The 23387-nt window shown below is 34.9% G+C and overlaps 3 protein-coding genes across 21 annotated transcripts in view; 2 read left to right on the top strand and 1 right to left on the bottom strand.

Moving 5' to 3' along the window:
- Positions 1-104: 104 nt before the first annotated feature.
- On the top strand, positions 105-4517 carry LOC118272491 (WW domain-binding protein 2). 2 transcript variants are annotated; one of them, XM_035589034.2, is made up of 7 exons: positions 105-318; positions 1297-1471; positions 1550-1709; positions 2363-2493; positions 2798-2936; positions 3296-3378; positions 3545-4517. In XM_035589034.2, exons 1-7 carry the CDS (start codon positions 263-265, stop codon positions 3590-3592), a joined length of 792 nt encoding a protein of 263 aa, XP_035444927.1. In that variant the 5' UTR covers positions 105-262; the 3' UTR covers positions 3593-4517. The 2 variants fall into 2 exon arrangements, with proteins under 2 accessions (XP_035444927.1, XP_035444926.1); XM_035589033.2 differs by having other exon boundaries at positions 106-318; positions 2798-3008.
- A 4743-nt stretch (positions 4518-9260) lies between these two features.
- LOC118272816 (neurabin-2) overlaps positions 9261-23387 on the top strand; it is a 33143-nt gene continuing 19016 nt past the window's right edge. For 4 of the 18 annotated variants that reach the window (XM_050707899.1, XM_050707906.1, XM_050707892.1 and 1 more), the window contains exons 1-2: positions 19822-19991; positions 21478-23077. In XM_050707899.1, the coding sequence (XP_050563856.1) occupies positions 19839-19991; positions 21478-23077 (1753 nt within the window). In that variant the 5' untranslated portion in view covers positions 19822-19838. Of the gene's footprint in view, positions 9728-15084; positions 15183-18923; positions 19190-19819; positions 19992-21112; positions 21367-21477; positions 23078-23387 lie in introns of those variants that run through there. The other 14 variants (XM_050707894.1, XM_050707897.1, XM_050707904.1 and 11 more) reach the window with 9 other exon arrangements.
- LOC118272819 (thyroglobulin) lies at positions 15954-20924 on the bottom strand. The gene is made up of 7 exons (XM_035589515.2): positions 20628-20924; positions 19593-19695; positions 19231-19307; positions 18613-18795; positions 17530-17701; positions 17340-17419; positions 15954-16190 (listed from the first exon to the last, which is right to left on the bottom strand). Exons 1-7 carry the CDS (start codon positions 20809-20811, stop codon positions 16000-16002), a joined length of 990 nt encoding a protein of 329 aa, XP_035445408.2. The 5' UTR covers positions 20812-20924; the 3' UTR covers positions 15954-15999.

Below are 23387 nucleotides of genomic sequence, written 5' to 3'. Positions count from 1 at the left end.
ATAAATTTACTCAATGCATCAAAAATATAAACCCCCTTTGACAGCCCGGCCTTCTAGATTTATTTGATTTCGTTATCTGTAATTTTTTACTTGCAATTTTATTGTACGTCCATATCTGTCACTGTCATTGGCAACGCAAAACACGAAATTCTATCACTTTTCGTATTCGCTGTTTATTTCATGTTTGTTGAAAGCGGTAGCTAAGTATTAATTACCAGTATTGTGCTAAACCTTTACAAAATACATTAGAAACCTTAACAAAATGTCTCTTAATACGGCTCATGCCGATCACGGAGTGTTGATACACGCAGGAGAGTGGTGAGTCATCTTTTTGGATATGAGTGACGACTGCGTATTTAGCTTTAGAATGTTCTACACTTGCGATGCTGCTGTATTATTGATTTCTATACGTAAATCTTCATTTAAGGATGTACTAATTAGCTTACTTTTGTCCAATCTCCATCAATTCACTGAACGTTTTGGCTTTAGTCTGGACAAAAATCTGAAAGAATATTCTCTTCTTGAGATAATTTGTATCATTGCAAGCTTTTATTGCATGCAATGACTTTTAAACTTTTAACATTCTTAATACCAAGTGTACTGCACCTTTAGAAAACCAATTTAAACTGAATATTTGAAGCATTTTGCTATAAAGAAGATGATGTTGACCTCATTTAAATATTTAATTCAGGGTTAAAGAACTAGTATTCTAATTAGAATGAACACTATTTTCTTTTATACATACATTTGATTATTTTATTTTAAAATAGTAAAGAATTTGTAATAAAGATGTGCTATCTTCTACTATAAAGAGCAAAGGGCAGTACAAGAATTCAGGTTTTGGTACTATTTTGTTTTTTACTTAGCATTAAATATTGCGTCATAGTAATCAAGTTTACTATAGAAGATATGTTAATGGTTAAATTAGCTAATTTTCTAAATATTATATTAAGTGATTATGTCTACTCAATGTATAAACATTGGATAAAGAACATAAATTCATTGGATCTCTAATCTTATTTCTATAGATACAGGATTTAGAATCCTTCCTAAATGAAAAATAAATTATTAGTCAATATAAACAATAATGTTTCCTGGTGCTGATATAATCAAAAGTATGTCTTTAGCAATTAATAAATATTTAATGTTTTAGTGGTTCATTGTCTAAAAGTAATAGTGGGAACTAGAAAGTTTAAGTAATATTAATGACTAATTAATGAATGAATTATGTTAAGGTTAATAGGTGAGCATACATGAAAAAAGAGTATTTTGTCTATAATGCTAATTTATTTTCAGTATCATATTGTTTTCGGACAATGTCACAATTAATTTCTATGGAAATGACACAACCGAGTTCAGTGGAACCAAAGAAGGCCGTATATACTTGACCAGTCATCGCATGATTTTTAATTCAAAAAGCCGCTCGGAACCTCTGCGGTCATTCAGTTTTCCATTTGTTACGTTGATGGACGTAAGTGATATAATTTTGTTTAAATGATGTGTTTGTCAGTTAATAAACATTATCTTATAAAACATATATGTTTACCAGGTTGCTATAGAACAGCCTATGTTCTCTGCAAACTATATTAAAGGAAAAGTACATGCGCAACCTAACGGAAACTTTATTGGTGAAGTTAAGTTCAAAATTGTCTTCAAGTCTGGAGGTGCTATTGAATTTGGACAAGCCATGCTGAAAGCCGCACATCTTGGTAAGAAATTATTATATTTGGAAATAAGAATTAAATATGTATTATTAAGCATTATTCTGTTATTATACTTGTGGCACAAATTGTTATTTTCATATCTGGCTATGAAGTAAGATATCACTGTGTGATATGATATCATTATTTAAACATTGTTATGGCTGATTCATTACCTTTTGTTATCAGAGAATGAAATATTTTATTGGCTTTTTGTGCAATTGTATTATTAACCAATAGTAGCAATGTATTTAACAAAATTATGGATGTGCTATACAGCCTACTTATTCTACATGAAACTATTTATGATTTACTGGTTCTTATTCACCATTCTGACCATTCAGCCAAGGATAGAAATAAATGGCAAGCAACTGTCCAGAAGAAAATGATTCCACAAAGTTTATAGGGAATCATACCATCAGTAATGAGAAATACAATGCGAGGAAGAGGAGGATGTTCTAATTTGTGACTACTTTCTAATTTGTGACTACTTTCTATAAACCAGAATTGTTTATTTTTTTTTTATATCTGATAATAGTAATAAATATGTAGTTCTGTTTTACTTTTGGAAGTACTTTGGACACAGGATTTGGGGTCAAGACCTTACCTACCTTTTCTTGAAACTTTCCATTGTTTTTAACCTATTTATTATAATGTTCCAGCCACTCGTCACTCGGCCCCAGACTCCATGCCTCCTCCGTATTCGCCGCCAACTGGTCCATGGTACGCCGCGCCACCACCGGCGTATGCGCCGCCTCCACAGGGTTACTACGGATGGGTACCTCCCTACATGGTTAGTTATACAACCTAATATTAGGAACCTAATTATCATCTTTTAATTAGCAGAATGCTGAATGTTCTATTCTCAATAATCCTATCGTAATGTATAATAAAGTAAAATTAGTTAAAAAATCTTAATCCGAAGAGCTTCCCATATTTTCTTGAAGTATAAGGGAGCTAACGATGCTAATTTGAAGATTTATGCTATCCAGATCACCATGAAATTTCAGATGTTTTTGATATCATACTTTGGTTGTGAAATGCTTTGTTTAACATACCTAATTCAGTGATATTAATGTGTTCATTTACAATTTTAGACTTTCCCTGACCAGCCGCCACCAAACTCAGTGTTTGTGTCGAACAACCCGCCCCCGTACCCTGGCGTGACAGGCAGGGCGTACCCGCCTGGTACCGGGTACTCCGGCGTGAGCTCGCAGGAGAGTCCGTCGCCCACAGGTGCAGCATTCTCGCCGGGTCCATCCGCTCCCCCCGGCTACCCTGGAGCCCCGGCTGGCATGTCCTCCAGTGGTGAGACTAATTCTCTTCTAAATTCCAAATTGAAACACGTTTATTAATGTTCGTTCTTCAGACTTTGGGTTGGAACTTGAAATATTCAAATGGACAGGCCGAGGCTCCACTGTGAGTTGTTTTGTTGCGAGTGTATTGTATCTAATGCTTATTGACTTGTTGATTACTCACATTTGTATGATATAGACTAGTGTATTTAGTAAGTGGGCTTCTATAGAACAATTAGTGTATCTGATATTGATTTATTTTTGTATTGGTTGCTGCAGTAGTGAAATTGTCGTTTTCAGATGCTAAAGCCGCGGAGGCAGCACAGAGCGCCTATTATGATCCCAACAGGCCTCAGACAGCTTACGTACCCCCGCCATACAGCGTAAGTACACAGACGTATTATGATTACAAATTACATAACAGTCTAAGGTAAATTGCATTCAAACAGTATTTAAATTCTGATTTCGTATTATTCAAGCCCACTAGTATTTAGCAAATACTTGTAACTTGTTTATAGTGTTGTTAAAGCGAGCATGTTTGTGTTACAGGATCTACCGCCGACCTATCAGGAATCGTTGTCAAAGAAAGAAAATTAATGCACTGTCCACATTTCCAAATGCCACCAAGGCGCTCGTGTCTTAAAGCTCAAGATGAGTTTTATCTACCGAAGGAAAAGAAAGATGATGAAATGGGTAGTGACTAAGCTATAATAATGTAACATTCCTCTACCCTGGGAGTCGTAGCTACTTACGCGGATATAAAATCATACCAAATTAATTAATGTTAAATTATGCATAATCGAAATATAAATAAAATCGTATTTTTACATACTATTTGACATTTACGACTACGACTTGGTGGGTTTTGCTGATTAAATTTGTTATCTATATAATTATATACTTTATTATAGATTACTAATTGGAAAAGCTGAAGTATTTGTTTGTTTGTTAGAACACGCTAATCTCCGGAACTGCTGGTTCGATTTGAATAATTATTTTTGTGTTGGATAGTGTATTTATGGAGAAAGTAAAAATATCACGCTACGATCAATATGATCCGAGCGGGTGAAACCGCACCGGAGTAGCTAGTTGTTTATAAATATGTTGTGTATAAAATGTATTAACAGTTAAATATTTGTTAATGTCGACACTAGACCAGAACAAGTTAATGCAGACCTGAAGCAAATAATTTGTAATAAATAAGTATTAAATACATAAATGGATAAATCTTGGGCCTTGCGTTGCTAGTGCGATTATTAATGATGTAGGATTATCAGTGTATTTTGTTAAAAATATATTTAAAGTAAATTAATGTTAATGTGATATTTTCATAGTAAAGTAAATCTGTATTCACTTTCACTGTTGTAGATAAGAATCTAATCAAAGTGTATGTTTAAATAACTGCAGAGTTGTTTTTAACGTAAATATATCGTAGACGACGTTTTATTCATAAGTTATTTATTTTTCCGTACAAAATTTAATGTACACAAAATTATAAGCTTAAATAAAGGCTTAGCTTGTTCATCTAAGTTTTATTTGATTGTATCCTTTTTGATTAGATACATTTATTTTTATAAGCATTATTACTGAATTGTGAACATGTTGTGTTTGAAGACATTATAATAATATTTCATTGGGTTATGTTCGATTGTATCTCTATGATTTCCAATACAACCTAACTATACGAAGGCTAAATCTTTGTCGATGTTTTGTGCTCACTGTCCATGTGTAAAAAACAAGAAGATTAATAGCACATGTCAAGATTAAAAATAGAAGATCAAAAATGTAAAATCCGGATGTCAACAACAAAAATGATTAAATTAACAATTTAAATAAACTAAACCGATATGAAACAATACTAGTAACCCAAACATATTTACGCCTTAACAGATTATGGGTAAGCCTTCATAGTATTTGTGTATTTAGAATTTACAAGGTAACTTGAAGTAGACACTAATAACAGCTTTGTACAAAGAAGCCTGCAAATGTAGATTGATTTTTATCCATGAAAGAAGCCAGCCTCGTGTGAATATGACTGCCACTCATAATTAATTCGTATTTAATGGTACCAGACACGTGTAAATGTCATACAAAAGTTCAAATGCAGTGACAACTCGAATAAGTTTAGTCAATCCCTTGTGTATTACTAAGATTACGTAATAAATATGAGTTTAGTATGCAACAACTACGTATTAGTAAGTTATATTATAGTTGAAATATTAATTGCACGCCAGGCATTGAACTTTTGTACAAAGTTGTGAGTGCATTGTATTGAGGTGGTGAACAAAAGTTTATGTGAAACGTTATAAGTTCAGTAAGGTATGTCGGTGTTCTCGTAAGCTGATATTCTTAAAACGTGTTACTTAGTGCTGTTCAATAAGAAACCACATTTTACTTTAGTTCCTCACCTCTCCAAAGGGATTGATTCTAAGAATATCTTTTTCTTTTAACTTTAGTGTAAGATTTTGAAGCCGGCGGAGAATCTGGTCATATGTCCAGAAGTACCAATATAACATGAACAAATATTGTGAGTATCACTGGTTCATTCATGTTATACTTAGGTTACGATCGATGTAGTGGCTGCAGTTTATGATAGGCATTACAATTAGGTACCAACTAAACGATTTACACTGTACACACCCGGGCTTTACGATTCCAGTGTTTTGTTACCTGTTTCAATCACTTTGCAGGTAAGTTACGTTTACTTTCTATTATGTATACGTAACTTGAGTGGCAGTTAAATTGATTTTTTGATGCTGGCTTCTATTACTTTGTTGAGATGGTATGCATTAACATTTGTTTCTTTTAATTTTCAGAGCAATAGCTTGTGCAATTTGTATCAATGGCGCCGTCTATGCATCCACCATGCACGCCATCAGCTTCGTGCACGCCGATACGTTGCCATCCCACACCTCCGCCATGCAAGAATCCCGAAAAATGTCTCAGAAAAACAACTTCAAAGGGTATAAGGCCATGTCGCAGTGCTGTGTCTATTATGTCTACAAGATCAAGATCAAAATGTGGAACCTGTGGCAAATTTAAGGCTAAATGCAGCAACCCAAGAAACGTTAAAGCAGTTGAAAAGTTTTTGAAACGGAAATCAAAGGAAGCTAAAATGAGGAAAAAAGATAGATTGCAAGGAAAACATACGTACTTGAAGTACACGAGAAAACAGGGCAGTAAGAGATCAAAAATTGACTGTTGCGCCGGCAGAGGGCACAGAGGTCGACTGAAACGGAAAAAGTGTTGTGAAATATTGTAAAACGTGTATGTTCATAGACTGGGCGAAACTTTTATCCGCTTATAATAATATACCTATTCAGCTATTTATTGTTAATAACTGACAATAATTAATTATTATGAATTACAAAATCAGTATCTGTTATTTTATTACATAGATAGTCCTCCCTGTTCATTTTAAAACGACTGTGCCTAGATATTTAAGAGGAATGTTATGGTTCGTGAATAAATGTATATGACTTTTCTACAGAGTTTGCGGTAAGATTGATTATTTATTAATCGTAATTATTACCTAGTAACTGAACAATTTAATCGAGGCTGGCTTCTTTGAATTAATTGCTTATATCATTGTTAAAGTTGTATCCTTATTATTAATTAGTTTTTCACATAATGATTTATATTTTTTGTCAACAGTAATGGTATGAATATGCTGCCGCCTTATTATTCTTGGTGTACTCAGTTAAATGTGTCCGTACCACATAGACATCAGAAAAGTCTTTACACTATACAAAAATGCCCTCGTACTAAGGAATGCGCTAGACGGTGCCAACGGTGTCGTACAACAAAACTAAAAGCATGCCATAGCGCAGTATCCCTATTGGAGAAAAGGATTAGCGCAAAAAACAAACCCGATTATAAAACACGTATTAAAAAAATAAACGTTATCAGGAATTTACAGCCTGTTGAAATCTCTAAGCGTGAGAAAAGAATACAGGAACGATTAAAAACCATCAATGTATTGATTGGCACACAGTATAGTCAACGTTATAATAGTACGGGGAAACGAAACGGAGCCAGAATATTTATACCAAATTGCCAACACCAGGGCCAAGACGACAGGAAAAAATTAAAGAACATGTCTAATTGTGTTATTTTGTAAATAAGAAACCTCAGTTATATTACTTTTCATACAAATAAACTTCTGAAATACTTATAACTACATAATATACATAAAATATTATGTGCATTTAATTTTTGTGAGGTTTCTTGAAGATACCGAAGATTCTTGCGTTAGTCTGTATGAAATGTTGAACCCTAACTATTATTGGCTTACCTATGTTAATATAGAAATAAATTCTATGTTTGAGTAAATACGGTTTTTTACTTTGAACGAAACGAAATCCTTAGACCTATTATAGTTACAATTTAATTTTTCCGTGGTTACACATTACAATTTTTACACACACACTTAGGTAGTATCAGTTTAAACAACTCTATCAAAAGTATTTATAAAATAATTGCACTAATGTTTTTGATCCCGCAGTTTTTTTATTTTTTTATGAGCCGTCCAACGCAGCATAATTACTGAATCTATACAAGCTTCGTACTTTCAAGAAAAGAACGTACTCTCTTTTTAAAAAAGTTCAGCAACGCTTTTTTAACCCTTTAGTGTTGCAGGTTTTTGGCTAATCGCTTACCATGAGGCGATTCGTCTGGTCGTTACCCCTTTAGTCTATAAAAAGTCTAGAATTATTAAAAAAAAAACCTAATATTGTTATTGTTACTGCTTAAGTTTACCTATGTTGCAGCTGTATATTCCAATAAGAGTGTAAAGCCGTGCGTATCGGCGCCGACATGCAGCGTCCATAAACATAGACCCCGACCGGCTCCCTGTCCACAGCCAGATAAATGTTACAAGAAATGTATCAAAAAGAAACGAAAATGTCCCAGCGCAATGGACACAGTCAGCCGAGTAGGCACCCCGTGTGAATGCGCCAAGTTACAAGCTAAGGACTCTAGACACTTTAAACACCGAAAGCTGTCCAAGTGTTGTCGTACAACACACAAAAAAAGGATGCGAAAAGCTTATAAACGGCGCTCAATGGAATCCCGTTGGCGTAGAAAAAAGAAATGTTGCGAGATATTGTAAATAAAAGAAACATTCGAAATAGGTACTGACAATAAAAGATTTATCTAGATCACAGTTTAGTGTTTTTTTTTTATAATTGTAGTTATATACCTAATACCTTTTATTAAGTACTAACATAATAAAAATGGCCCGCAATCCATAAATGACTCCATAGCTCTTAATCTCGGGTTCGATTCCTGGTTCAGTGTAGTTGAGTGTAGGTAGAAAGAGGTACACACTCAGACAAAGTATTATCTATTTCAGTTATTATATCGATCATCTTTTCTTTTTATCGATTATCCAGATTCTACATTGAATTGCCTAGCATGAGGTCTGCAGTATCTATACCTACCTACTACATAGCACCTATAAGGGCTTCACACAAAACTGCGATGCGATGCAATGCGAATTCGCATCAAAATTGCAAAATTGGTGGCACAGTAAATAGGAACTACATATTTACTATGTCTGTCTGATGTAGTCTTGTGACTAAGCAACTCCAGCTGTTCCTTCAGGAATTCAATCATAATTAGGTAAATTACTTTCCTCTGATATGATATGGACATGACGCCATCAATCTCGTTGGTATTTCGTTCAATAGGTCGAAACCACTCATCAGGTGTCATCAGGCTTGAGGGATTCACAGACCTATTGCATAGAACAGTTCAGTCACTTCTAGGAACATAAACTACAATCTGTATAATCAAAGACTAAATACCTATACTACTACTATAAGACTATTCTAAATATTACTGGACTGTAATTACCAAGTAGGTATATTAAATTAATAATAAAAAGTATTCTTCACAGTTACAGATTGTCGAAAGATAATACCTAGTTCTATTTGTAAGTTCCGCTCCACACATTTATTTTTCCAAAAAAAATTAATTATAAATTATTTAGCTGTTGTACACAAATCTATCGATTTGCAAAGATTTTGAATTATTTTTACACGATAGATGGCGTGTTATAGTTATTTTTTCAAATAAATGCAGATAAAAGTACGAATACAAATATAATTCTTTATTGTTATGCATGTGTAACAAGAAATAGTACTATAGTGATTTAATTTAAAAATAAGTTGTTAATTTATACAGACCAAAACGCGGAAACAAATAGTATCTGCTATTTTTTTCTACCGACTGGGAGAAATACGATCACTTCCGTACGCTGGTAACATTGCCATTCCGGGACGAGCGAGAGTGAACGACGAATAGCTAGGGAAGTGGCGAACTTAGTTTTATTTTATTTATGTATGAATGAAATGATCCACTGTATATAATATTTTTTTACTGGAGCTGCAAGCTATTAGTGTATTGAAATTATCAAAACCAATACTTATTTGTGTTACGTTTCTTGAGATATAGATAACAATAATTATCTTCACAGCCGCTTGGCCCGGGTTATTGACGTTTATTAAGCATCTACTTAAATTTTAGCTTCCGAATGAATACTGTTTGTGTACGCTATTTTGTGGGCGTGTGGTCTAGCTATGTAGTGAATATTAACTACGTAAATAATTATTGAATATTGTGAAAAAAGTGAAATAGTGATAATCTGTTATTCTGATATGTGTTACAAATTCGTATTGATGTGGCAAACCGGATTGCACCAAGTTGGAGAAAACGTGACGATCTTATAAGGTCAGTAACAATTTATGAGTACTATGACAATTAATTAATTTACTACTCAATTAAAACTATTGTGTTACATGTACTAACAGGTTTTATCAAATCATAAGGTACCTTGCCCTAATTGTTGATTAATCTCTCTCTAGTTCTCTACTGACAAGCCTTGACAGAAATTCTTCAGCAATACAGGAGTACTTGATGGAGTTACAACTTTATATCACTAGAATGATTATTGTTTTATTATAAGACAAATGAACATCTAACTAGGTACTTGGTAGGAAGTATAAAATTAAAAAGAACACATTCAACTTTTCCTACCTTGTCATAAGTAAATGCAGGAGGATTTATTTATGTTTGATATGATTTATTTGTCAGTAAAAAATTTGGTTTATATTTATTTTAGAAATGCAAGACAAAAATCTACATTGATTAGTTTTCTATCATTCTTAGATGATCTTTTGATTTTATATAATATAATAGCAAGTACCTAAATCTCTGCCACTAATAGATTATCATTAATAGAAAGGTTATAACAAGTTTTTTTTATACTAAAGACATAAGAACTAGTAAAGACTAGTACTACTTTAAATATGCTTCAAAATGTAGGTTAATACCTAGGTCTCTACCGTGGGACATACTAAATTAACCAAAAATCATGGTTTACTCATGTACATTAATGGAGTAGACTGTGGGCTGAGTAGGCTGCACAACGTTACTGCATCACCGCACTCTCCTTATGATGAAGTCCCTCTGTAACTCGAAACTAGTAGAGCTTTTCTCCATTAATGTATGTGCGTAAACTGTGATTTTTGGTTAATACCTTTGGTAGTTTAGTAATTAATTTAGGTACTTTAGTAATTACATAAAGAATTCAGTCTTTTAATTATTCCAGTCACTTATTAAATTAATCTCTAACACAAAATTATATAAAGAAGATCATAAAAAGAAGTACCAATTCTGAAATAAATAAACCTAACTGATATTAATTATCTGAAAGGACTAACTTATTATATGAACCAATTGTGGCTGAGAAACTAACCAGATTAATCTAGTTGTTAAAGGGAAAATGAACTGCTATGTTTATGAAAATATAACATTCACCATAAAATTATCAATTTAAATACCTACATAATGATATTAGGAAAATATAATAATTACATCAGTATAGTTACTATGCAGAGAGGCTCAATTTGATAATTAATTCCAATCAGTTGAAGTATTGATTGAAATAAATAAGAAAGTGCCATTATTGCTTCTTCACATAATTATACTGATATATTATCTCTATATGTGTATTTTTTGATATCTTGTGGAAATATACCAAATAAGTTATTCAGTATTATGTAATAAAAACTTAAAATTATTATTACTTACCTAAGTAGTTTGAAAGTTAATAATTTATTTAACTTATTCTAATTTGAAATGTAAAATATTCCATTTGTTTCTATTTTGAGAACCAATAATTTAATTATTATTCATTACATTCTAATTAGTCACAAAATTTTGTTTTTGTCTTAATAGATTATGTAGATAGGTATTATAATACTAGCTTCTGTCAGTGACTTTACCCGTGTTTCTATGGGATAAAAAATGGCCCATGTATTATTATAGATCTAATATACTCCTGTTCCGAATTTCATCTAGACCCCTTCAGCCGTTTCGAAGAAGTAACAAACATACAAAACTTTCGCATTTATAATATTGGTACTTAGGCTAGTGCAGATTATATCTAGCTAAGTTTGCTGAAAATGGAAAGAATTATATTATTAATTTGGAAAAGAAGTTTTCAAATTTTATTTTCTAGCTAATTTGAAATACGCCACTGAAAATAAAAGCAATGTTAACTATTTGACACAAAAAAACTGTGATGTCACAATTGAGTGAGTAATCTTATTCAGATAGTTTACCTATGACATCACATATTTTTATTTAATTAGGTATAGAAGTTCTATCATTTCTGACATTTCAATGAAAGTATTGACCTTCTAACAATAACTTATTATGCTTTCTATCTCTATTATTATAAAATCGATTAACATAAACCAAAATCTAAGAAGAATTTTTTAAGTTCGTAATTTCACGTGATCTAAATAGGTGGCCACTACAGTGTTGGCAGTGTTATACTTTCTCACAGATTACACTGATACAATATCATATCGATATGTTTAGGTAGTTATATCTGAAAAGCAAACAATCTAAGTAGGTGACAGGTAGAAATAAAGAACGTCTATCGTACGTATCGATATGATACGATAGAGTGGTTAGTTCGCCGTTCGCGTGCTCTGTTGAGAGGGGTTGTGGCGTGTCCAAGTGGTGGGGTACGGACGTGTCGCCCTCCGGTCCACCCTCCATCAACGACACTCGACTCGATTTACAACGACCATACTCGTTAGGCAGGCGCGACGTCGCCGTCGTACTTTGATACGCGGCTGCTTACTCTACTAGTTAATCGAAGGGAAATGCAGTGCATTAGTCATCAACATTGCATTAGCAGTATTGCACGTTGGCATTCATTCACTTAGACTGCCTATAGATATCGAATGCATAAGTATCTAATTCCATATTACTTCCTAATTACGGTGTCTCATTATCAAATTAAATTAACATTTTATTACAATAATTTATACCTGTCTACCTATCTATGTATCTGTACCTACATCTAAGTAAAGTTATTGCATGTGTCCAGTACAGCTCCAGGTTCTATTACAGTCTTCAAACCACAAACTGCCACAAAGGCCACAATTTATCTTAACTAGCTGTAATAAGATTGGAACTAATAATTTACGGTTTACTCACGTAGGTAAGATAACTGTTCGACGACGTAACTCGACCAGTTTCAAGTCACACCAGGAGGCCGTAGTCATATTAAAGTAACGTGAACTGTTATTTGAGTAAACACTAAAACATCATCTACCTAATTAGTTCAAGTTTTAATATAAATCAGAATGTTACAAGTTCATGACCTAGTAATTTTTGTTCTGTTTAGTTACAGAAAATGTTTATCTCGACTAATAAATAAAATTGGAGTGTCTGTTGAAATAACCGCATTATACTTACAACGAGCATTTAAATATACACTACGCAAACACATACGATACATAGAGCAAAATATTATTTTTTATAATTTTTTGTCGGTCCGTTTGTTCTGACAAAACTCTAAAACGACTGGACTGATGTGACAGGACTTTTATTGGCAGGTAGCTGATGTAGAAGAAGAAAAAATTATGTCATCAAACTCTGCTGCTGAAGTAGCACAAAAATTGCAATACATATTTTGTTTTGGAAGTATCTTTAGTCACAAAGTCCATAATAAACGCGAACGTAGTCGTGGGCTATCAGCTAGTGTCGTAATATGATTTTTATCAAAGTTTTACGTAGTCTTAACTAACCACTTATTTATTAACAGACGAAACAAGTACCTATCACGTCATTTATAGTCGTCACCCAAAATAACCTAAATATCTACCGCGCAGATGTTTACTCGGGCGAAAAAACTGCGTAGGCACACATATACACTTAACAGCCCTAAAATTCGTTCACTAATTATATCTTATATTGACTGCGAACTAAAATCTGTTGAACGCAAATCCTCCGCAAGCCGCAGGCAAGTCGATAATTTGATAGTTGAATAATTGATCTGGAATTAATAACCTCTTAGCAAAGTTTTAATTAGCTTATTCTCTATCCACTTGGTGCAAAAGTCGAGGGGAGGTCGCTAGTTATTTCCGCAACTGCCCCAAAAACTAGGTAATTGTTTAACAGATGTCTGAAGATAGTGTAGTTAAAAATAATTATTTTTAGATAATATAACTAATTTGATTTTAAACGAACTAACTGAATATCAGAGCTGTACATTTAGTTATTAGATTTTTAACGTTAGTGAGAGAACAGCATTTGATTTTTCTTCAACTTGACCTCATCTATAGGATTTTATCAACAGTCTCTATAAGCGATATACAAATCCCCTCTCTCACACAGAGAAGGTTTGAGCGTTAATCACCATGCTTTCTCAAGGCGGATTGACAATTTCAAAATTAGAAATTATACTAATCCCAGGTTTCGTCCCGATGTTTTACTTAACCGTATTTAAATACAGATGTCGTTAATTTTAGGGTTTTCTCAAACATATCTTTTAGAATTTCACAGGTATCCGTAGGTTAGGTACTTTCACATGCATGGATAAAAAATACTCACTGTGACAATGCACAAGACAGCACAAATTAACGAATATACCGTACTGTTTTATATGGTAGTTATATGGGCGACAAACGACCTGACGTTCACCTGATGGTAAACAATCGGCGCCGCCCACAGACACCAGCAAGCAGCAACACCAGGGGAGATACCATCGAAACAATTTTTCAAATCGCGTCAGCAGTTTTGAAACCTTTTCGTTGCACTAAACAATCAAAAATGTTAAAATATGTAGTGGTTAAGCTAACATCAACTGAATAACTGAATAAGACACTGTGAAACATTGGTATAGAAATATGTATAATAATATCTACTGAACTACAGAGTGCGTAGGTACTCTACAAACCTCGTTTCTCTGCTCTAGCTAACTACTCCTGAAAATGTACCGTGTCTTTGGGGAACACTGCCCTATTTACTAGGCCACAAATTAGCACGGGATAGCAATGTTGTATCATAAATATGGCCCAAAGGCAACATTAAATTTTACTTGCCTCTTACCAGCAGAAAATTAGGAAAGACATTCAGAATACATAGTTGAATTGCAATAACCTGATTGGAATTTAAAATGTGAAATTACTAAACTCTAGGCCACTAGTTTAAAATTTAGGTATCAATAAAATGTTCTAAGTTAGAAATTAAATAGGCGATAGTAGTTATAGTCAAAATATAGTCACGCTACCAACCGCTTTAAAGTAAATAATATGAAACAGGCAAAACATTGACTACCCTAAGATCGGGAAACCTAGGGGGCAACTTTGACCTAAACTTTTAGACCAATGAAATACTAATAGTTAATATGCTTTGTGTTCTGGATACCTACTGGTTATAGAATTTGGGTCAAAGTTATCCCCTAGGGTCAATGAAACCCGATCTTACCATAACACTATGACACGTAAAATATTAACTGATGTATTTGTTTTGCTTAATTCGTATTTACGTAGTAATAAAGAACATTTTTATAATGCTATGTCCCTCTAACGAGAATAACCCGTGGCTCTAATGGCACTATAATTATTAGGCAATTGATAACTAATGAAGCTTGAGTCAAAATATTAGGTGCATGTATCGGTATTGCTAATTCAGTATAGCTAGAAAGTTATAATAGCCTAGCAGCTAGCAACAGTAGTCAGCTCTTGAATTCCTTTAGCACTCGTGACCGTAGTGTAATGTTGCAGATGGAAGAGCTCGCGAGGCGAGTGAGCGGCGGCACCCCGAGGTTGGGTGACACGCGTCACACGGTACAGAGTGCGTCTTATGAGTATGCATTTATCCGGTAAGTCAATAAATCCTTTTTCTTTATCAATGTTAGCGTAATATAAGATAGTCTGCCTATAGTACCTAATTGTCTTCAAGCACTGAATTATTACAACCTCAGTTTTAGGATGCTTTTCCACCAGAGAGGGCTATGCTACGTTGCTGTGGATGCTTTTGATTTACACTATACCATATTCATTGGTACACATAGCATATTCGAGCTGCGCATCTTTCTTGCACAGCTACATAGCTTCATATCAGTGGACACGGTCACAAAATTTCATAGCTTAGCTACTACATATTCGTAGCATAGCACATCTCTGGCGGAAAAGCAACCATAGTTTGGTAATTCCAAAGATCAGTTCAACAAAACAACTTCAGATTTTTTAGAATTTTCTATAAGGGATGCCTGTGGGTTCTAGTACATAAGACAAAACTTCACTATCCGATCACACTTCGGGAAATAAAAACAGAGGACCTAGTACGATTTTGTTTTACGATTAACTAGATCGGAACGTCACCGCATCCGGGCGCTCTGATTGGCCCGCTTCAATTAATAAACCAATCAGAGGACTTAACGGGCTTACGTTTCGATCTCGTTAAACGTAAAACAAACTCGTACTAAGACCTCAGAACAAAATTTTTGCACAAAGATATATATAGGTAGTAAATCATTAACGAAAAACTATAATTTGTTAGTAATACAAAAATATCGGTAACACGATGCCATTGGAAAATCGAAACGTTTAACAATTTGTTGAAGTACCTATGAACGTAGATTAAAAGTGTATTTTTATGTTCCACTATAGGTATTAAAAATATTGTGACAAAAAGGTCTACGTTGCAGCATACTTTCTACAATCAGGTGGTGTTCCTTCAAACAGTTCTGTGTGATAACCGTCTGTATCGACGCAGTAGTACACTGATCCCACACTCTGCAGCGGTTGGTAGTTCCCGTTCGCCTCGCAAGTTTCAGTCACTGTCATTCCTCGCTCCGGGAAGTATATCATGGTGTCTCTTGCACAATCTGTTCCAATCATAGAATACTGATCACAAAACTAAATAATTTAAACACGTTCTTTTCTAACGACTGACATGAAATCACAATCTATTAGATCACTATGACAAATGACCCCATTTCGCAATTGTATTGTCAGAAGTATCGTATTCATGAAACAAATAATGAAGATTGGAATGGCAAGTTGAGAGGCTTGAATTTCAAGGTTTAGCTAATAATAAAAATGGTTATTCCATCGTTTCGGACTTTACGTTTATCGTCAAAGGTGTGGGTTACGGTCAATTAATTTCTCATAACTGTCGCCATTCTAATTTTTCGAGAATTTCGAATGTTCTACATGTTTCGGAAGTTAGTGAGATACTTCTATCAGTGATTTACTCAATGAGAACAGTAAGCAGAAGAGTGTGCTACAAATTCTACATGGTGAAGGTTGTACCTCATCACAGTGTCATGGTCACATTGGCCAATTCACGTGCCAAAGAGCAACTTTTGTTGAATTAATTGGTGAAGTAAGTCTCCGCATTCCAGCTGAATGGTGAGATGGGTGGAACCGTAAGAAGTATCGGGAACAGGGTCACGGCCGACAACCGGTCGTAGTGGCACAATGCGAATGAGCCACACTAACGGTACGCCGATGCCCTCCAGCCTGTCTTGTTTTATGCGCGTATAGTAAACAACATATGCAAATTACATCAATAAGAATGCCACTATCTTAAAAGAATAGGAAACGGTAGATCCTTAATATCAATTAACTTCCAATTGAATATGTTCGGACAAACAGAAAATGCATTATAAAATATTTTATATGGACGTGGCAAGTGCGTAGGTATTTGAATTAGTTTATAAGATGATAATTTAGATCCAGTTCGAGCGAAAGTGTGTCGCATTCTTTCCTTTATAATAGTATATCGACTCTAGAACGCTGGTTTAGCAAACATTGGAAATAGATGAATACATTTTTGAGATGAAAGAGCTACCAACACCACCCACACATTACAACTTAAAAACCGAGTAGGACTAGAAAATAATTCCTGACAGCTGACTGATAATATGAGAAATTGTAAGGCATGCGTGATTGTATCGCAATATTTATTGTGATCGTAATATTTTACGACCTTTAATTCTTTATACAAATGACAAAAAAAGTGTATTACTCACTGCAATTCATTCCCTGCATAGTAGCTACTGTTGTCTGCCAGGCTCCTAATATTTTTCCGTCTCGACCGGTGCAGTAAGCTCTGAAAGATTTGTTAAACGGTTACATATTATTATAATCGCTTTTATCACCTCTGAACTATTATCATGTTATGAAATTAAGTTTAAAGATTTAAAAAGATGTCCTACATACATGCCATTCAAAATTTGAATCGGTCCGTAACTTCCGTCGTAATCACACGTTGAAGCAGGACTACCAAGGAAATTAGTTCCGTGGGTCGACTGCTCGTACCGGATAAATCCATTGGCAATAGACAAACTTTCGCATTTTCTTAGATATCGCTCTCCAATAACTGATGCACTATCTGTAATTTTAAAAGGAAGTATATTAGATCAGTACTTAATGATGTGGTTGACGCGTTTTAGTAGAGTATTCTAAATTATAGCGATCGATGCCATTGCAAAGCAGGGTGGCTGCCCTCTAAGTAATGACGTCACTGTACACATATACCCGAGCCGGCCCAACCTACCTGTATTTATTACCTACGTGCATAAATATTGCACTACGAGCAAAAGTGGATTGTTTGAAACCAGGTCACTTTCTAGTTAATATTTTAAAGGATATACCATACTCAAATAGCGTAATACTCAAGGTCGCCTTGTGTACTTTTAATAATACTCAATTCCGTTATAGATAACGATGAAGATGCAATAAAATTGTTGTTTTTGATATAATAATCATGTACCATTAGTTATAAAGGATGAAACCTTTTAGACCGTCGTTAAATCTATTATGGCAAGGTATTTTAGAACTATTTATACTTTACTATTATTCTCTATCTGGAAAAATCAAACAGATGACTTAGTTTCATGCAGCATATTTGAACAAGTGTATGTGGGTTCTTTGTCAAACTGATTGTGTACAATTGCCTTTGGTCACTCAATAATATCTTCAGACCGTGAATCACTTGTGAATATTGTGTGTATCCTGTTGTTGCATCTCCTGAGCAAGCGAATGATCTACAACAGTGGCGGAATCGTTTGGATTTTCTTTTACTGTCGTGTGGACTAAAATATTTCATATCATATGTACAGGTTGTTCGAAAGAGAAGGTTATTTGAATCGAATCTTCTTTTATCACTATCAGTAATAAACTTAATCAAAGCAAATTGGGAAACAGGAAATTCATTAACAGTAATGTGAACACATTACAACTTACATAAATGTAATGTGTCTAATGTGTAGGAGGAGGTTAAAAAATGAAATAAATACATACAGCATGGAAGGAATTCCATATCTTCCTCGTGAACAGGTGTGACGTTTGGCTGTCCAGTCCTCGCATGTACACACCAGCACATCCCACTATCGCATTGCAGTTGTTCGTAATCACCATTTGCTGAACAATGAAGCGTCACGACCTTGCCTTCTGCTTCCAGTTCAGCTCTTCTACGACTACATGCTGTAGATCATTTCATTATATTATTGAACAATAAAACCTTTTTTCCTTTTTGAAACCTCATTAATGCATTTTCTGTCCTAAGAAAAAGATCTCATCAAATCAGTTTAAAAATAAAATATAGGCATTTGATAGTTTTAGTAATGGTTTGACGTTATGTACCTATTAATGTTATTATAAGCATAAAATTATTGTTTATTTATGTGAAAGAATCAATGAAATACCTCTACCTATTTAAAATTCATGTCATAAGTGAAATCAGTTACTATTTGTTACTACCAAGTAAGATCGTGTTAATGATGAAACTTGGCATTTTGGAAATTTTTGAAAAATGCAAGACTCGGTGATTAGCGAAGTTCTTGCATGTTTTAATCACTTTATTATGTACAAATTTCCGGTTCGTGATATTGTTTTTATATGGTAGCTTATAACAATTACCACACGTCATATGCTGCGCTTGGTCCCTCCACATTTGTCCGAATATTCTTCTTCCGTTTGGGTCCGAGCAGAAACATCTAAAAAAACCAAACAATTTTACTCTCAATACCAATGCGTCAGTATACGTAGTTATATTAAAAAAATGATTATCGTTTTTTGGTTTAAAAAGTAATTCGTTAATAAATATCTCTTGAAATACTTTTTTAACTAAGTAAGTACTATGACTGCGTCTTCAAAATTGTTCCAACTGCATAATTAACTTCCCTTCATTGGTATTTTAGAGGAAATTTCAAAATCAATTTCTATTTAAGAAAGGTATTTGTAGGTTAAATAACTCGTTATTGATGATTTGAGATCAATACCTGCCAGTAAATCGATCGCCCTTGCATTGTACCGGCGCATATCGTCCATCAGGCAAGCAAGTGGAATAGTTTGGATCGCAACCTTCCGTTGGGGGGGTAGCACCTGTAAATGATTAATGCAACAAATAAAATCTCGGTTACTAAATATACCATTAACTGTTTGGGATATTGCTTGAAACCATAGGGTTCATTATCATAGGATAATGCTTATGGTCGCAGTTCTGCACAAAGGAACGCGTTTCACTAATGACTTGCACATTTAATTTTCTATTTTACGAAAGTAACATAAAACGAAATTATTATTTGCGTGCTATCGTTGGAAGTCAGTTCTTAAACAAATACAAAGCGAGTAGATGTCGATATAGAAGAGCGAATTTCTATAATGACTTCGTTTCCAAGGTAATTTTTTATGATCTTGCAATTTCCTTTCAAAAAAGATGTTTCTAACTTAATCAAACAGTTGTAACCTTTGAAGGTTCATTAGTTTTCTGCATTTCCGTTTGTAAAACCGGTAGTCCCTATTTTGTAGCCCAATCCTTCCTTGATAGATTCACTCATACAGATCCTAAATATGCAGTCGCCAGAGCCAAAATTGACCGTCAACTGGCTGACTTGCCCCAGTAATAAGTGGTAAATTGACAAATTACCAAATTTAAGCGAATTTATTCTTACGGTAATTTGATTCGCCGATAAACATTTATTTTAGCTTCTTGCCAAGGATCATGTATGTGATAAGTAGCTAAATAGCTAAATATTCTTGAAGTAAACGTAATATGTCATGTCAAGGTAGGTAATTGTTGGGCAATTGGCACACACGTTAGTTAATTAATCGAAGACCTACAACCGGACATTTTCTCCAAAGTAACAAGTTCTTTCCCGGAGACTGCGGTCGGCGATCGCAATGACTAGATCGAATAACAAATAGCTTAACATCCGTCGGTGTAAGTGAAGTATGATACAATAATTATGCACACGGTTTTTGTACTGTTAAGTGAATTTTATAATTATAAACATATTTTAATAACGATAGCTTACCACCGCTTGGAACGCACGAGGGGCAACACCCTTTCGCGATAGAATTTGGTACCCATTGTTGGCCAGCACTGCAGTTGCTAGCACTAAAATCAGTTATGCATGCTTGTGCTATCTGACATTGCGGACTCACTCGCATAACATTACAGCAAAACAGTAACACCCAAAATGAACTACTCCAAGACATATTGAATACACTTATACAATTAACACATTGAATAAAATTATTTTCGTCTGTGATTTTATTTGTGCGCAAACAATAAATGAAGTATACATTAATTGCTGATTGAACAGTTATCTGTGTTATCTTTTTATCACAGACATCTTATCGTATATTATTTCAGGTCATATCAGAAATGTGTGTGATTCACACTAAGATAAGCGCTACATATTTCTGTGGTATTATAATGTACATAGTATTTATTTTATAAGAAAGGGAAGGAAGTGTTTTTAAATAACTTTGCTCTTTAGCTATAAGTAGTTATTTGTTTATGTTATATGCCCTAGGCCTAGACATAATTACTTACTCGCAAATGATGCACATTATCTTTCTCCGTAAAGCGCATCAGTAAACACCGAAATATTAGATTTGAGCGTTTAAATAAGAATACGTTGTTATCAGCACTATCGCTATCTCAAGTTAATTTAACGTAGAGAATAATCAAGCCAACCCGGGCTCGGCGTCGTCGGTCGCCACGAGTCGCGCGTCCGTGCTCGTTCCGAGCGCTGACTACTTGCGCCAGTACGCATTTTGCATCGCGCCTATCTAATTCTACTTTATTAACTTCTTGTAACTACTTATAATCTATTTTTCAATGGATCAAGAATTAATACTGGTTATTTCCTCTTACAGGTCGGATTAAAACGGGCATACCCGGCTAGTATGGAGGAGTGCAAGAAAAGACATTCCGGCACTAAAGTTTCAAAGATTGCGAATATATTTCAAGGGATGCCGTCGAGAGAGGAAGACGAAGTTCGCGGCAGCGACGTTACAGGCGTCCGAACCGAAAGTCATTTGGCAAGGTTCAACAACGCACGTGCACTTTTTGAAAAATTGGGTGAAGAAAATCGTGGATTTCGTATTGAGAAATCACCGTCAGCGGCTGCTAGTTTTGCAGGGACCCGTGGAGTAACTCCACCAGCGCGGTCTCGTTCCAGTTCTGCAGGCTCTGTTAGCCCGCCTAGACGAATCGTGACGCCAACACCGATGCCGACACCTGCTGTTAATGGTGATCGTCTGGCAAATGGTGCAAATGCACCACCGCCGAAACCTGTGAAGCCAAGTGTTTTACCCAAACCTGAAAAACCAGACAGAAGGTTTAACAAGGAGCTCATAGAGAAACAGAGAAATTGGACTGCTCACTTTAATAAATCTCGCCAATCTCGAAATGATGAACCTAAAGTGGACTCTAATAAATACTGCAGTAGTTACCAAGACAGAAAGTCACCAGACGCTCATGAAAGATATGTAGTTCCTTCACGTGTTTATTCTCCACCACTTTCGCCTTGCGCCGGTGATAGCCAATTAGAACGTCCTACTACTCTTCCTTCTTCGTTATTAAATCGAGTCACATCTACCACAAAAACTCCGAGTCCTATAAAAATTGTTACACCTGTGTCCCCGAGAGCTAACAATTCAGTGTCACCTATACCGAGACCCGAATCTTCTGTTTCTCCGCCAACGCGAAGAGAACATGTAAAATCACCAAGTAAAACCAAAACTGATTTGGCATCTCAACTTAATACCTCCAGTGAAAAGAGTTATCCTAGTGTTAGATCGTCGTTTACCCCTCCGAGTGATGACGAAAGAAGTGAAAATAAGGAAAATAACGATTTTCCAATACATAAATCTAGTGAACAAACACAGTATAGTGAACAAATACAGTATATAGAACGAGTTTCCCCTACGCCACCAGTTTCGGTTCCGCGAAAACAAAAATCACCATCGCCTTCAGCAAGGTCACCAAAATCTCCAGTTTCGCCGCTATACTATGAAAAAGATAGTTTGCCTTCAGCTGAGCGTGAAACTTCTGAGTCACCAGTGGCCCTAAATCCAATCGAAACTCCGTCGAACGATAATGTCGTTGATGTAGCTCCCACTGAGGGAAATTCGCCTAGTGTTACATCTCATGATTCACCTGTGCTGTCCAACTCTGAGGACAATAACACAAAAAATATTAGTGAACGTGTATCTCCGACACCTATCAGTCCAGTAACTTTGGACAATGGCTCAAGATCCTCGAAAATATTGGATGAAGATGTATATGAGTCTGTAGATTATGAAGGAGAATGGGAAGAAAAATCCAGACGGCGTTCTTCAACGCCTGAATCTCCTACATGTCCTGTGAAGATTGATGATGCACCACGCTCTCCACTAGTGTCACCGCTAGCGTCTCCGGTTCACCATATTGCGGAGTCCTCGCCTCCTTCTCTTCAAGCTTCACCCTCGCCTGGTATGATATTTTCCTATCTACTATTTTCTTAAAGACTTATTATCTTTATTTTGTTATACTTTATCTTTCCTTTTTATCTCTACTATAAGAAAATTGTTATTGACGTGTAAAGTAGGCACGTTGTACTTACTTATTGTACGTACGTAGTTATTGATAATATAATAAAATTTACTAAACAAATTTGGAAATTAGGGATTCTAAAGATATTCGGGGTATAACTCTTTTTTTTTTTGTAAATTATGGTTTTTATCTGCCGTTTGGGTCTAAATTTGGCGAAACACGTCAATACACAATTTCTTTTGTTTCTGTA

Source organism: Spodoptera frugiperda, chromosome 4, assembly GCF_023101765.2.
Source record: "Spodoptera frugiperda isolate SF20-4 chromosome 4, AGI-APGP_CSIRO_Sfru_2.0, whole genome shotgun sequence".
Classification (NCBI taxonomy): Eukaryota; Metazoa; Arthropoda; class Insecta; order Lepidoptera; family Noctuidae; genus Spodoptera; species Spodoptera frugiperda.
The sequence above is the reverse complement of the archived record's forward strand: the minus strand, read 5'-3'. Positions and strand labels throughout refer to the sequence as shown.

Coding starts and splice junctions, on each gene's coding strand:
- LOC118272491 (XM_035589033.2), top strand. CDS start 263: ATGTCTCTTAATACGGCTCATGCCGATCACGGAGTGTTGATACACGCA. Junction 1,472..1,549: donor CATTTGTTACGTTGATGGAC/GTAAGTGATATA, acceptor TATGTTTACCAG/GTTGCTATAGAACAGCCTAT. Junction 2,494..2,797: donor GATGGGTACCTCCCTACATG/GTTAGTTATACA, acceptor TTACAATTTTAG/ACTTTCCCTGACCAGCCGCC.
- LOC118272819 (XM_035589515.2), bottom strand. CDS start 20,811: ATGTCTTGGAGTAGTTCATTTTGGGTGTTACTGTTTTGCTGTAATGTT. Junction 19,696..20,627: donor CTCGTGCGTTCCAAGCGGTG/GTAAGCTATCGT, acceptor AATCATTTACAG/GTGCTACCCCCCCAACGGAA. Junction 16,191..17,339: donor TATGCAGGGAATGAATTGCA/GTGAGTAATACA, acceptor TGATTGGAACAG/ATTGTGCAAGAGACACCATG.